Below are 16985 nucleotides of genomic sequence, written 5' to 3'. Positions count from 1 at the left end.
AGAAATAATCAGATTCGTTTTAGGGAAAAGGGTGGAAGATCATTTGCTACATGGGGCCGGTTTGTGGAGCAATGGACTACAATAAGGGAAGAGTAGTTATAATCAGATTTATGTAAAGTGGAGCACCCACAGTTTTTAGAATTCTCCTTTGTGTTCCTTTTCTGTTTTGTTCTCGGCCTCGAGCAGGTAGTGAATATGAAATCAGCATTGTGTTTCAGCCACTCTGTGGACATTACATGCCATTCTTCAACACTTGTAAAAACACTGTGTGGACGTGTATAAGTCCACATAGTGTTTTAAAACCATGTGAACCTCTTTTGTCCACACTTCGTATGTAACGCTTCCTTATACCCACAAAGTAAAACCATCAAGCTATAAATAGAAAGAACTCCACATCATGATGCAAGCTTCGTCTCTCCTGTCCAGACTTAACGACCAATATACTTGATCGTGAAAGTATTATCTTTCAGTTGTAATTAAATCAACCATCGTCAATTTCTTCGCCCACAGATCTTTATCTGTCCTCGTTAAATATACACAGAGATACCCGAAGCAAACCTTAAGGAAAACGGTGGTAATTGAATACTCCCCAAATATAGTGTTTTTTTTATGACGGCGCGACGATTGAAACGATTACTGCGTTAATAACCATCAATGACAACTCCTTATAAGGATATGTAAGGCAATGGGAGAAATGTGTCTAACTTTTGTGGAACTTACTTGGTAAGCATGACGTCATGATTACGTCACACTCGATTTCTAGGAATAGTTTTTGAAAAAGGAAACTTAAGTTTCAGAAAAAGGATCAATTAATGTGTAGAATAGTTTGAATTGGGAGACTGGGAAAGGTATTGATACTATTGGAAGATTAGACTTAGTGGACAGTCATTAAAGACCCTGGACATTATTGGTAATTGTCAAAGACCAGTCTTCTCACTTGGTGTATCTCAACATATGCATAAAATAACAAACCTGTGAAAAGTTTAGCTCAATTTGTCGTCGAAGTTGCGAGATAACTATGAAAGAAAAAACACCCTTGTTACACGAAGTTGTGTGCTTTCAGAAGCTTGATTTCTAGACCTCAAAAATCTAATTCTGAAATCAAATTCAAATTCTTTTTATCGCAAACTATGTCACTTCAGAGGGAGCCGTTTCTCACAATGTTTTATACTATCAACCTCTCCCCCACTCGTTACCAAGTAATTTTTTATGCTAATAATTATTTTGAGTAATTACCAAGAGTGTCCACTGCCTAGATGGGATTCACTTCAAGCAGAAGCATTACATAGGGTGACCCGTACATGTACTAATATCAACGGATATTTTGAATACTGATTTAATAACATTCCACATCGGTACTTCAAACACTGTGTTTCACTTTAAAGGTAGATTCCGAAATTAGTCACCGCATAAAAATGACAAGTTACAATCTCGAAACTCGCCCATTATACTAAAACTTTATGAAATAACTTGTCGAAGCTTTTTTTGTACTATATGATGGTGTTTCTATTGGAAAGAGGATTCAAATTGATTTACTCTTCCAAAAGCTATAATAATTATATTTATTCGGGCAAAGAATCCACAAGTAATTGTACGACTTTTCAAAATATATTTAGAAGAGCGTAAAGGTTATCAATTTAACTGTTGCCAAAAGGCGTATGTCTCCGAGAACCCAGAAGATCTATAGGATTAAGGCAAGACGGGCATAGACAAAAAAAACCACAATGATCATTTAAAAATCATAGAACAATAAAATAAAAAAAACGAAGAATAACAGAATAACAAATATAAAAAGAGTCTTAAAAAAGTGAGTGTATTAGAGGAACTTTAATAATAAATAAATAATTTTCCACGAATCTTATTTCGAGACCTCAGAATTAGATTTTGAGAGCACACAACTTCGTGTGACAAGGGTGTTTTTTCTTGCATTATTATCTCGCAACTTCGACGACCAATATTGAGTTCAAATTTTCACAGGTTTGTTATGTTGTGCATAACACCAAGTGAGAAGACTGGTCTTTGACAATTACCAATAGTGTCCACTGTCTTTAAAATAAATTTAAATTCACCAAGTCAGGTTTGTAGATCAAGTTTTTGGCCATGACATGAATACCTATCTCACTGAGAATAAAGAAGTATTATAAGAATCTGCACAAAATCACTGTCGAAACATAAGCAAATTTACCGCTGTTAAAAAAAGGTAGTTTTTTATCACTAATTCACTAAAACTTTATTACTAATTTTGCGAAGGTTTGTTGTATGGTAGTTTCTATTCAAGGGTAATTCTCACTCAAAAATTAAAATACTTCAGGCCTGAAGCCTTTTACTAGGCAACAATGGTGTTTTTCTGTCATTATTCTTTTGCAACTTCGATGACCAAAAACAAAATTATTTATAAGTAAAACTTTTAACAGATTTGTTATTTCATGAATTGCTTTACTCTTCCAAAAGCTATGAGTGTATTACAACTCTAACGTCGTGACTCCAGACCAGAGTATATAGTAGGCCACGAGTGCAATTCGTCACTGCCTAGATTGGCTATTAGTGCAGACAGATTCACATCGACGTTATAAAACCAGATACGTTCAACATTAATCATATTATGACACTGGGGCCTAAGTATGGATTCGAAGCTGTGCTGAATGCGGTAATTTAACCCGGGTTCGACTTAAAGGAATGGTATGCCATCATTGAATCTTGAAAGACACACAAGGCGTTTTCGAAAACATGGCTTGGGGTTTTTTGCTCCAGCTTTTAAGCACAATTGCCTTCTCGAAACCAGGGATGTTTCAGCTCCGAGCATATGCATCTGGCTTTTTGAAATAATATTTGTTTTTAGTACAAATTCTCTGTGAATGTATGCTGTTTCTGTGTATTTTTACTGCTGAATAAAAAATAGAAAAAAAAATAGCATCATGCGATGATATATCTAAAGACTTTACAGGCTCTTCTGATTATAAAATAACTCGCCCTGGTATTCAGTCTACAGCTGGACAAGCTTTTTATTTGAAATTGGTATCTACCGACGCATGTCTGAACTCCGTAGCAACACATAAGGAGTAGGACAAGCTCTTACTTCTACACAGCAAAGAAGATAGCATCTCGTGATGTTGCTTAATAAAGGCACTGGACACTATTGGTAATTACTCAAATAATTAGTAGCACAAACTTTACTTGGTAACGAGTAATGGGGAGAGGTTGATAGTAAAAAATATTGTAAAAAACGGCTCCCTCTGAAGTGACGTAGTTTTCGAGAAAGAAGTAACTTTCCGCGAATTTGATTTCGAGACCTCAGACTTAGAATTTGAGGTATCGAAATCAAGCATCTGAAAGCACACAACTTCGTGTGACACGGTGTTTTTTATTTCATTATTTACTCGCTACTTCGACGACCAATTGAGCTAAAATTTACACAGGTTTGTTATTTTATGCATGATGTTGAGATACACCAAGTGGGTAGACTGGTCTTTGATAGTGTCCAGGGTCTTTAAAGGCACTGGACACATTTGGTAATTGTTAAAGACCAGTATTCTCACTTGGTATATCCAAACATATTAATAACAAATCTGTGAAAATTTGGACTCAATTAGTCATCGAAGTTGCAAAAGAAAACTACATTATTTTGTGTGCTTTCAGATGCCTAAATAAGGCGTCAGGCATGAAGTATTTTATTATTCAAAAAGCTCTCCATTGCTTGTTACCAAGTAAGTTTTGATGCTAAAAAACTATTTTGAGTAATTACCAATAGTGTCCAGCGCCTTTAAAGCAAACCGAATATGCATCGTTGCTCCAACAAAATGCAATGCCTGAATTACCTTATTATGATTTATAACTGTTTATGAAATGATTCAGAATGCATAACGGTTGTTATAAGGACATGTACTCGTGTGAGTCGGACTCAACGTCAAAAGCAGATGTTTTATTGAGTTTATCAAATCTTTGTAATAATCTTGTCCGTCAGTGTGTGGCGGAGAATCCGACAGCGATTTGCCCCATAAAGCAACACCTCAACGAGCGTAATGACATGTCAGGAATGACCGGGATACCAGACCCTAAGGGAGGCTCAACTGGAAACTAGTTTAGATTTCAAAAAAGTCTCCTGACGATGACTATAGAGTAAGCTAGTCGAAACGTTGAGACCAATTTAAGAACTGACTCCGCGGTAATGTAATTACGATCCTTTAAGCTAAAGTAGTAGTCCCAGCCTATTTCTTTATCATCCGCCCGGGTAATAGTTAAAAAGCAGGACAGTTCTTTTCAGAGCTGAGAAGTCTCCCGAACACCCGAACAATCTACTCCGCGGTAGTAGAATAAAGAAAGACAGTTCTCTAAGAAAAAACTCTACCTGGCAATTCCCCACCATGCAATACCTCAAATCCTATAATAAGAAAACTAGTTGTTTAAACCAGATTTCTGTGTAAGTTTGACACAGATTCCAGGTCAGCCTGACCATAGGACATGGACAGACATATGACATGGACAGACATAGCTCAAAACGTGTTAGTTCGCAAAGCAAAAGGAAAATCACGCAATTCCGAGGCAAATTTGTGTGGATCATTTTATTCTACTTTTAAAACATCTTTCCAACCATATGCATTTTATAAACAACGGTTACAAAATGCTTGTTATATCTGCCAACTCGTCCGATCCAAGGCAACGTGTCCCTTTAATGTAGCCCTGAACTAAATGTATCCCTTAATCGAAATATTTAGGCACATGATTAGAGTTACATTAATGGACAACATTTGGGTCACATTGCGAGGCCTTGCTACATATGTACAACATTGGGAAAACAATTAGGTCTGAGCAACATTTAGGTTCAGTGTATTTGGCTACATGTAGGACCGTGCTCTACCTTAAGGCAGAAAATTCTGACCACGTGGGGTACGGGCTATACACGTTTTAGGTAAAGTTCCGGACACCGTTAGATGGTCTGAGCATTTGCGACTTCTTTTAAGGCCAGGCTGCATTAGATATCAGGCTACATTTAGGCGTGCTTTAAAGGTTGCTGATAAATAAATAATAACCACAATCCCTAAGCTCCCTTGCCCTTTAACAAGTAGTAGCTCACATCCACATCCTTAGTTATAATGGGATAATGACTCTTCTCAGACTTCAGACTAGTAAACTACATTGTAGCTTCTTGTAACGAGTCGTGCTGGAGGTTTATGCTAACTGCCTTATTGGATTATGCATTATAACCAATATCTCCATTTGGGATGTAGGTTGTATAACCACGCAACACTGAGCAATTGTTATTAAGTGTACTTTACAAGTTTATTTCCCAGTTGGGTCGTGTGTAAATGTATCGTGCATGCAAATCAGGATATGTACATGTATCATGTCGATGAGTCAAAATGCCTGTGATTACATTATATTGCAATGACTGCTAGAGTTTTACAAGATTTATTCTAGGGTTTTACAAATTCATTGTGGAAAATGAGAGATTGTCCTGAAATGTGTCTCATGGTTCAAGTTTTATATAATTACTATTCTATTATTATTTTGTTATTGTTATTACTATTTTGTTATTATTTGTGGGGCGGATGTTGGAAAACTCGCTAATGATCGAATTAAATTAATCATATTGCAATGACTGTTCCTGTAAAATGTGTCTCATAGTTCCTAAACTGTTTATATTTGTTGTTGTTATTGTTGTCGTTGTTGCTGTTATATTGTTGTTATTCTGGGGGCGGGCGGGGCTATGTATTTGTTGTAAGTTTAATGGTCGAATGAAAGAAGCGACGGCTATTTGCTGTTTGAAATAAGACCGGGTCTTCAATCTTATCATGAGTAAGCCTAGCTATTCATAGTTAAGGGGCAGGCCCCACCCAAAAATGTTTGTTGTTGTTAATGTTGTTGTTGTCTATTGCTGTTTCTGACAAGGAGAAGTTGGTGAAAGCTTTGACATACCTCTCGTTGCGCCACAACGCTCTTGAGCGGCTCGGGGAAACACAACAGCTATAGGTAGGCATTTCTCTTTCCATCATACAAAGCAAGAACTATAATATAGGCCTATCTCTTCCCACCATACAAATCGTATAAGTCTACATTTCTGTCGACATTAAATTTTCTTCCCAAACTATTGATATTTATCTCGCCGCCCCGTTGCGGGTATTTATGTTCAATCTCGCTTTCGCCTTGAGGTAAAAATACAACCTGATTTCATACATCTTCATCTTCTCTCCACTAACCCCCCTCGCCTCCTCTCCCTAAGATGGTCTTCCTTTCCCCGGGCCCCCAGCGGCCTCCTCTACTCCTCTCCCGATAGTCCCCTAATCCTACACCGTCTTGATTGCGAGCCACAAACTACGGTCCTGAAAGTTAAAGGCACTGGACACCTTTGGTAACTGTCAAAGACCGTGTTCTCACTTGGTGTATCTCAACGTATGCATAAAATAACCAACCTTTGGAAATTTGTGCTCGATTGGTCATCGAAGTTGCAAGAGAATAATGAAAGAAAGAAAAACACCCTTATAATCATTATAAAAACACCCTTGTTGCACTACTGTGTGTGTTTTCAGACGCATATTGTATGATTTTCAGCTGAAGTATTTTATTGTTTGAGTGAGCAATTACCTCTTTCTCAAAAACTACGTTACTTCAGAGGGAGTCGTTTCTCACAATATTTTATACTATCAACAGCTCTTCATGGCTCGTTACCAAGTCAGTTTTTGTTATGCTAACAAATATTTTCAGTAAATACCAATAGTGTCCAGTGCCTTTAAAGCGAATGTGTACCGCCCGAGTTTTGGACATGGAATTAGTGGTAGACCAGTCCACCGAGGAAAATATCGTACCGCGGGTATACATCGGATTTCACCGGTCGGAGTTGCCACTTACAAGGTGCCGCGGATCAACGAATTAATGTATAGGAAATTGTTTTTTTGTTCGTGTCTCCCTCAAGCATGCTTAACGGATTTGGGTATTAATTTCTTGAGTTTTTGATTAATACTTGTCCGTTATGCTGTAGTCTTATTTTATTATACAGGCTTATTTGGACAGTGGAATTGGTGGGTATGTGATTTAAAGGCAGTGGACACTATTGGTAATTACTCAAAATAATTATTAGCATAAAACCTTTCTTGGTGACGAGTAATGGGGAGAGGTTGATGGTATAAAACATTGTGAGAAACGGCTCCCTCTGAAGTGCCATAGTTTTTGAGAAAGAAGTAATTTTCCACGAATTTGATTTCGAGACCTCAAGTTTAGAACTTGAGGTCTCGAAATCAACCATCTAAACACACACAACTTCGTGTGACAAGGGTGTGTTTTTTTTCATTATTATCTCGCAAATTCGATGACCGATTGAGCTCAAATGTTCTCATGTTTGTTATTTTATGCATATGTTGAGATACACCAACTGTGAAGGCTAGTCTTTGACAATAACCAATAGTGTCCACTGCCTTTAAGTGATTTTATTTTAATTTATGAATTGTTCTATGAACGGCATGTGATTTGTGAAAAGAACGCTCTCTGATACATTTTAGAGTCTTGTCCGCACATTACACGGCAATCTATGATGAGTGTTTATTGCAGTCAGTCAAAATAAGTCAACTATACAATCTCTCTTGAAAAAAAGGAATGCGCTTTTAAAACAGATAAATTATATTAAAACTTTATCATGGCGTTTAGATATTACCTGGAATTACACACTATTTCAACGAAGGTGATCTTCAGAATCGTAAAACATTCACTAATTATGTCAAAAACGAAAAGAAACAAAAGAAAAGACATTTAAAAACTCCGAAATGTAATTACTCTGAAAGGAGAGCCAATATCAACCAAATTAGCTCTAAATGAAGCCGACTCCGCGAGTCTGTGTATTGAATTACCACTAAAGCCTCAGCAATGCTCGTTATTCATGTAACTCAATAACCATACAAAAAATCCTCCCCTTGTCGGCGAATGAAAGAAGGTTAAAAAAAACATTAATGCTTCAAAAAAGCCCCCTTCACTCCGCTTGCTGATAATTTAATAATGTAATTAAGGTGTTTTATTCCAATCTTCGTATGGTTTTCCCCTATCTCAGTCTGATGCTCGGAGCGTTGTTGGAAGGACCGTCAGTGACACACAGTCAAAATATGCCAGTGGAAATTTCCCTTTTTTCTTTCGCAAGAAAAAAGGAATAGCTAAAACCTTTCCGGGATTATTTTTTTCGGAGTTAAAAATAGTAATAATAATTTATTTAATTTATATTGCGCTCTCTTCATGACCAGCCTGTTCGAGGGCGCATAAACATTAACATATGCCATACAAAAATAACACAGAAACAGTTTACAAAAAAGTACACCAGTAAAAATAAGCAAAATATAATTTAAAGCCTTATTGACAAAAAAGGTGCATGAACACCATAAAACTGTAAAACAATGCAACTTCGGTACAGCAAAGCACTTACAAAGGTCACAACAAAATATAAGCCATAAAAACTGACAGATACAAAACTCACTGCACATCACCAAATGCTCTCATAAAAAAATGACAGTTTTGAACTGTGATTTAAAAAGACTTTGTGAGTTCAGTTTACGAATAATTATGCGATTGCAAATTATTCCATGGATTAGGAGTTACTGCGGATGCATTGAAAGAACCAATGAAAATCCTGGCGCCGACCGGCTTCCCAAAAGCCAAGTGATTTTCGAAGAGGCGAGATGAGTAGAGGGCAGAACCGATAAGCTTGAAACACAAACAGTCACTCATCCTAGAATGAAGGATGCTCTGTTTTAAAGGCACTGGACACCTTTGGTAATATTGTCAAAGACCATGTATTCTCACTTGGTGTATCTCAACATAAGCATAAAATATAAAACCTTTGAAAATTTGGGCTCAATTGGTCATCGAAGTTCCATGAGAATAAAGAAAGAAAAAACACCCTTGTTATCAACTATGTGTGCTTTCAGATGAATAACAAAATGCTTCAGCTGAAGCCTTTTATTATTTGAGTGAGAAATAACCTCTTTCTCAAAAACTACATTACTTCTAAAGGGAACCGTTTCTCACAATATTTTATACTATCAACAACTCTCCATTGCTCGTTACCAAGTATGTTTTGATGCTAACAATTATTTGGAGTAATTACCAATAGTGTCCACTGCCTTTAAGTCTTGAGACGTTGGGGTGTGTTCATCAATAAGATGGTGATGACATCCAGCGAGGGAATTGAGACGTAGATTTGGCAAAATGAGGAAATAGATTTCGCATGGGAAAATCTCCTCGGTGTATGGAGGTGCGGATGGATTCTGATTTTCCAGTCGACCAGTGAAAGATTTATAGCTGACAGTTGTGCAATAGCTTTTGTAGAGAGTAATGAAGGGGGAGGTTTTCGTATTTTTTTTTATAAAAGAGGCAATCACAAGAAAACGCTTAGCACATGTAAAGTCTCGCTTAGCAGACACAAGGCATGGTACCCACTCTCTAAACGTGAAAAAACACCACTCTTTACATTTCGAGCTGTCCTTCATATGGCTCTTCAAAAAGAGTGGTGGTTATTTCACTCTTTTAGAGGGGTTTCACTCCAGGACAGAGTGAAAAATCACTCAAAAAGATGCAAAACTTCAATCTAAACTAGAAAAAGAGTTGTCCTTCATAACATGGTTCTTGAAGGAGTGCTTTTTCACTCTTTTATATTAAGAGAGCAGCCAATGCTTTATCACTCTCAAGTTGTGACCCTTCCTAAAATAGTAACTAATTGATACATCATTTAGTTTTGGAGCAGTAAATCAGTCCCATCCTGCAGGCTTCTGTTTTGAACACAATGTCTAATCAAGCTGTAAAATTTTCACCAAATTTGCGTGGCCACATTTTAAATGACAACAATCAGAAACATAATTATGTGGGTTTTGAGGCATTGCATGGTGAGGTTTCTCTTTATCACCATTATTTGAAAGTTTGCGAAATATAATTATTTGAGAACGGGGGATTACAAGGGCCGCACTGTCTGTGAAATTTGGGTGACACACCCATAAAGTTGTTCACAACGAGATCTTTTGCAGACACATCAATAAGCAATGATCAAACTGCCATATTATTAGAGACACACCCATAAACTTGTGCACAAACTGCCAATGATCTTTGGGAGACACACCCATAAATGAGCTCACAAACTGCAAGGGGCCTTTAGGAGACACACCCATAAACTTGTGCACCAACTGCCAATAATCTTTGGGAGACACGCCCATAATGAGTTCACAAACTACAATGTTCCTTTAGGAGACACACCCATAAATGAGTTCACGCCCTTAAACGAGTTTACAAACTGCCGGGGGCTTTTTTGAGACACACCCATAAATGAGTTCACAAACTGAAGGGGCCCCCGGGACACACCCTTAAACTTGTTCACAAACTATAAACTTGTTCAAACACTATCGACAGACCTTTTGGAAAACACACCCGCACAAACTACAACGACCCTTCGGGAGACACACCTTTAAACGAGTAAAACTGCGAATAACATAACATAACCTTGTTCTAAAACTGCCAAGGATCTTTGGGAGACACGCCCATCCATGGGGTTTCCCCCTACCTTTGTGAATTTCCTCTCGCCTACAAAACCGAACATTATCTCCTTTACTCATTTCCTAAAATACCACCCTTTCATTGACGCTGCTTTGATTTGGATGCGTCATGAATAAAACACCATCAAGAACGAGGTTAACTTCAACAAAATGAAACGCTAAACAAAGACAGTGATCGTAGCAAAGTTAGGAGCGCAAACACTATAATGATATCTCCAAGTTATACATCCACGTCCAACCAGCTGCTAAATCCAAACACAAGTACATATCTCAAATAACAAAGAACACTTTCAAACATTCGTCCCTGACATTCTAACATTTTGTTGAAAGCTCAGACGTGTCTGCCAGGGACAAACCATCTCATCTCGGGGTTTGATTACAAACTCCAGCTATTTATTTAACAGTTGTTTGAGGTAGTAGAGATACAAGTTCGGACAGACGGTGAATGCGAGGGCACACATCCTTACAAATTAAAGACCGCCGCAAACAGAAGAGGCTGGGTCGGTAGAGGAATGAATGGCGAAGGTTAAACACTCAAACTCAATTTCCCTTCTATGAAAATTGAGAATTAGTGCCGCTGTTGTATACTTGAGAAGATGGTGCAAATGTTTGAAAAGATGTCGTATGAGTCAATGTTATTTTTGGGATGGAGCTAACTTATTTCTAAGGGTTCGCGGTAACACCATAAGAATATCTCTGTTTTAATAGAAAAAAGATATATTCATATGGTGTTATACCGCAAACCTTTCTTCCACCATGCAAAGTTTCGACTCCTACAGACATATTATTTCTGTCAATCTTCTTTTCGAGTTAATGTATTGTATTTAACACTTCAAACTTTGAGGGTTTTGTTTTTAGGCAAAACATCAACATCTTTATAATTGAAATAAACAAACAATGTACATTACATCATTGGGAAAGGTTAGTTCCCGTTTAGTTAGAGTTAATGTATTGCATATAATAATTAAAACTTGGAGGTTTGGCTTTCTTGCAAAAGCATCAACATTTTAACAATTGAAATAAACTAACGATGTTAATTAATATTTTAATGGGATCGGTTAATTTCCGGATAGTTATAAGACAAACAAATCATAACTTAACTTAACCTAACTTAAATGCATTTATAAAGCACTTTAACACTGTTTCAAAGCGCTGTACAGTCAAGAAAAACATTAAAATGGAGGATAAAAAACATGAGCAAAAATAGCAATATGGTTTTAAAAATACACAACGATTAAAAACAATTTAGTAAAACAAACTCATTAAAACATCTCTTCCTTTTGACAACACATCTAACACCGGTCTTTTTTGGGGGTATCTCCAGATGCTGAAACCATTAATTTGGTTCACTGTCTGTATTGACTAAACAACCGAGCTTGTTGGCATGGACGAATTTTAGTAAAGCACTCAATCGTTTTAACAGATGTTTCAACCAAATTCAACATTTTCTGCAAACTGACAATTAAATAAAATACCTCTCAAGAATTGTTGTTTTGTTGCCAACAAATTCAACACTAAGTTTTGAATGTAAATGTGTAACATTGTTATAAACGGAAGCTTTTGTTTTGCATTTATGGCTTTCCATAGTTTTCAAATCTCGGTTGGCATAAACTCGGGCTGTGACGTTGCAATCGAAAGGTATATAACATTAACTATGAATTAAGCCGGGGTACTAGACATGGCAACAGTCTTTATTCGGTTTTTGGTAAATTTTCCTGTATAGACATTTCTTTTGCAACGTCACAGCCCGAGTTTTGCCAACCTAGATATAAGTGCAAAACAAGAAAAGATCGCTATTTTTGGTAACAATGCATCCCAATTTGTTCATTTTGTTTAAAACAAAACAACCAATTATGAGAGGTATTTTATTTTATTGAAAATTTGCAGAAAATGTTGAATTTTGTTTAAAACATCTGTTTTTACGATTAAGTGTTTTACTAAAATTCGGCCGACCATGCCAACCAAGGCGGTTTGTTTATCAACAAAAGAAAGGTCTATACACCCAAACCAAACAGTGCGCTCCTATAGTGTCCGCCATTACCTCAAAACGGCTATTAGAAAGGTCTGCGAGGAATGTCAAGAGAACATTCACAAACGCAGTCTCCATGCATCTTCGTCACATCCCCTCTATCTAATCACAGTAAATGAATACTAATTGTCCACCTAAAAAGAGGGTCCATACTGTTTCATCTTCCAGCCTTTAGGGTGTAACATTGATTTAAATGGAAAGGAACCAAATTGGCTGCGCCTTAATAAATTACAAAGAAGGGGAAGATGGAGGGGAAGAAGTGAAGTTATAGAGTTAGGAGAAGAAAGAGTCGATGTTTCTGACAGCCAGTTGGGGTCAGACAGAGGTGATGGTTGTGGGCATTCGGAGGGAACCCAGAGGGGTGGAAAGGAGAGAAGTTGGAAGGATACATGAGAGGGCTGCAGGAGGAGGGTGTGTGTTGATGGAAAAAAAAATTGCCTTGGAAAGATGAGAATGAAGAGGATGGAGAGAGAGTGGATGAATGTACACTGGGTGTTAAAGGGTGTGTACAACATTGGTAAGATTGAGCATATAAATGATCACAGATTTGGACATGAACAGAGATGGTCATAGTGGGAAACCTTCATTGAAATAGTTTTGTTTAAAATGCTTAAGTTTTTAGGAAAATGAGTAAAACAGTTGTTCTTTATCGCGCGCGTACGGACAAAACCCGATGTTTGAAAACAGTGCCAACACTTAATGTGGATTTTTAATGTTTTCTCATGACTCCGATGACCTATTAAGCTTAAACTTTCAGAGGTCTGTTATTTAAAATAGGCCTACATGTTATGTGATATATAGTACAGTTACTAACTGATCTTTGAAATTACACATTTTGTGCTTTAAAGGGAGGGCATGATAAAGGAACTCGAAAAAGTTGCACAGCCCAACTTGCACGGATTGGGGGTTTTTTCTCTCTTTTTTCTCTCTGAACGAGTTCTGACAGATGGTGCTGTTTCCAAACGCATGGCAGACACAACTTTGCATTACGGAAAATGCACTGTTACATCCAGAATTGTTTCTACGTGGCTGAAGGAAGAAAGATAATTCCAGGATTTTTTAAAGTTTTTGATGACCTGGACATTTTTAAAAGCAAATTCATTTTATTGTCCGTATATCTGTAACAAATATATCCTTATCACAACATTTCAAAATCGTACGCTGGACTTAGTGTCACCACCTCTGTCGTGTACCCTTTGGGCTACAGTTATAACAAACACTGATTCGAATTATACCAAACACGGAGCCAGACTATATTATTTTCCTATCCATTCACAACTCAGCTGGATTGGTTTGAAAAGGAGACATGATGGCTGCACTTTGAAAAACGTCCCTATCTGCCATTTTCAAAAGAAGTGTAGCTACATTTTCTGCAAAAAGAAGCCGGTTACATCAAATAGGAACTATGATGAAGCTAAAGTCCATGTTAAAGGTGCAGTCGCGTCCCCGATTTTCTGGACGTATTCCATGCGGAAAGCTCCCTCACCAACTTCAAATTATAACTAAAGACTTGTCTTTTTGTCCACGATTAACTCTGTTTAGATAACTCTAATTTGCATCTTGTTTTATTTATGTCATGACTTTTCTGTAGTAACAACATCATTTTCTCATAACCTGCGCCAGGAGTGTCAAGTTGGACAGATATGGCGCGTTACTAATGGCCATTATTATTATTGTTGTTAAAATTTAACATTTAAAAATTTGTGGAAATTTGAACACAATTGGTCGTCGAAGTCGGAGATAATAATGAAAGAAAAAACGCCCGTGTCACACGAAGTTGTGTGCTTTCAGATGCTTGATTTCGAGTACTCAAAATCTAATTATGATGTCTCGAAATCAAATTCGTGGAAAATTACTTCTTTCTCGAAAACTACGTCACTTCAGAGTGAGCCGTTTCTCACAATGTGTTATACTATCAACAGCTCCCCATTACTCGTTACCAAGTAAGTAATTACCAATAGTGTACACTGCCTTTAACGTGTATGCATGTATGCTCGTTCCCAGGGGTGATCGATCTCGCCGCGCCATTTCTTTCCCAACATGCCTTGCTCGGTCAGAGCTAGCGGGTGATACGGCGCGCTGCCCATGGTAGCGAGGTTGTGTGTTATCATTCTTGGGCAAGTTCTAGCAGCGACCATTTGTTGACCACTAGTCAATGTTCAATGGTTACACACCCTGGCTCACCAGGCCTAATCCCCCAAAGGTCGACAATAGTCAACTAAAGTCCCTCGCTCGAACTTGCTCTTAGCCTTTGCGAACGTCTCTGCTAGGGTCGAAACGTCACGCCATTAACTATTTTTTCCAAACAAAATTATCGTGAATGGTAAAGTTACTATTTCATTTGCGCTTATAGAAAATGCAGGCCCGTGACAAGTTTTGGCTGCAACTATTCCAGCGGCGTGCGGTTCAATAATCGATGCGCATATTGTCTGGAGATATCCATACGGGATGACACCTTTAAGATTGGTAGGACACCTATTGGAAAGGCACTGCTCATAGAATAAGAGAGGTCGTGGGTTCGAATCCCACCCAAGGGAGGTGCCTGTGATTTGTTTCACATAGTTCAGAAAGTACTCTCTTAATGTAAAAGAGTGAAAAAGCACTCTTTGAAGAGCCATATGAAGGACAACTCTTTTTCGAGTGGGCTTCCACTCTTTTAGATTGAAGTTTGCATCTTTTTGAGTGATTTTTCACTCTGTCATGGAGTTAAACCCCTCTAAAAGAGTGAAATGACCACCACTTTTTTTAAAGAGCCAAATGAGGGACAACTCGAAATGTAAAGAGTGGTGTTTTTCACTCTTTTACATTTAGAGAGTAGCGAGTATAATACAGTGCTAACACACATCGGTGTATATGGATAAATCTAAATCTAATATTCTTTATCCCCGATGCAAATTTCCATCTATTAAACCTTCAAAATTATTCACCAGTTCAAGGGCGAGTTATGCGTCCGGAAACTGGACCAGCCGAAACCTGCCAGACGCCACGACGTCACGGCAGACAAGTTTTTATTGCATCATCTTTTATAATTGTGACTACCACGGAAGAGAGTTAAAGAAAGCATTCTGGCGCGAAAATAACACGCAGACTTCTATGAAAACGACGGAAAGTGTGAAGCAAAATGCCACATGGGTTTTGTTTCTTCTTGCAGGCTGATGTGTTTGACCATTGACTGTCATGTCGCAGTCATGGTTGAACGTTATACGTGTAATTAAAGGCAGCGGACACTACTGGTAATTACTCAAAATAAATGTTAGCATAAAAACTTACTTGGTAACGAGCAATGGAGAGCTATTTATAGTATAACATAATTATTGTTGGCTCCCTCTGAAGTGACGTACAACAATGTAGTTTTTAAGAAAGAGGTAATTTCTCACTCAAATAATAAAATACTTCGGATGTAGTTTTTTTTTTTTTTGCATCTGAAAGCACACACAATAATTGTGCAACAAAGGTGTTATTCTTTCATTATTTTCTTGCAACTTCGATGACCAATTAAGCCCAAATTTTCACAGGTTTATCATTCAATGCATGTGTTGGGATACACCAAGTGAGAATACTGGTCTTTGACATTGTTACCAAACGTGTACAGTGCCTTACCTCTTAATGTGTCCACCGTTGACTGCAAGGTCCCAGTCATGGTTGAACATTATACGTGTGAGTGCATGTTATTAATGCCACACAGTCATGGCGAAGAGAGAAACTGTGTCTCTAGCGGGTCATTGTACATAACTCATCGAAAAACGACTTGAGGCGACTCGGTTACAATATTTCGTGGAAAATGTTTGAAGAAAAATCACCTCGATGACGTTTGTAAGGATACTGTTGCAACATGTGAAATCCAAGATCATGTACAAACGCCCATGGGGCAGTCTTGAGATGGAGTGGGTATAGGATGGGTGCATTTTGTTTGACGAGTAATTTAATTCTCTTTTTTTACATACCTAAAATGTGGAACCCAAAAGGACACGCAGGCCTGTATGCATCGTTTTTTAACAAGACATTTTCTCCTTGGTAAAGGGCACCCTATGAGGAAATGGTAAATTTCTACTGTAGAATTCGAAGGGCACCAAGGCAATGACCAGGGGGCAATCCGTTGCCTCCGTAAATTATCAGACCTGGACGCGTTTATTTTTTTCTAACCAAAGTCCATGCAAACAATCTGAGAATTAACACGGTACCACGTTCTCTGAAATTTATATCTTTACTAAACACTGGCCCCACGCAAAAGATCATACAATTCAATCACATCCACTACTCAATCCTTGTTACATATTTTGTTTTATCTGGCTTCTGCTTAACTTGTTCTGCCATCTTTTCGCTAATTATGAACTCGTTGTAATCACTGATCTATCTTGTGTCAAAGTAGCTTATTCATGTATTATGTTCGTCTGTCCTTTTGTTTGCATGACTGTATATTTGTTTCCTTTCCTGGTTTCTGT

At 37.7% G+C, this 16985-nt stretch overlaps 1 protein-coding gene across 1 annotated transcript in view; it reads right to left on the bottom strand.

The window, feature by feature from the left end:
• Positions 1-16183, bottom strand: part of LOC117290083 (neuronal acetylcholine receptor subunit alpha-4-like) — a 50212-nt gene extending 34029 nt beyond the window's left edge. Inside the window, exon 1 of the mRNA XM_033771331.1 lies at positions 16144-16183. Within this exon, the coding sequence (XP_033627222.1) occupies positions 16144-16183 (40 nt within the window). The remainder of the gene's footprint in view (positions 1-16143) is intronic.
• Between the last annotated feature and the right edge of the window lie 802 nt (positions 16184-16985).

This window comes from Asterias rubens, chromosome 5, assembly GCF_902459465.1.
Source record: "Asterias rubens chromosome 5, eAstRub1.3, whole genome shotgun sequence".
Lineage (NCBI taxonomy): Eukaryota > Metazoa > Echinodermata > Asteroidea > Forcipulatida > Asteriidae > Asterias > Asterias rubens.
Note: the sequence above shows the minus strand (reverse complement) of the source record. Positions and strands in the feature narration are given on the sequence as shown.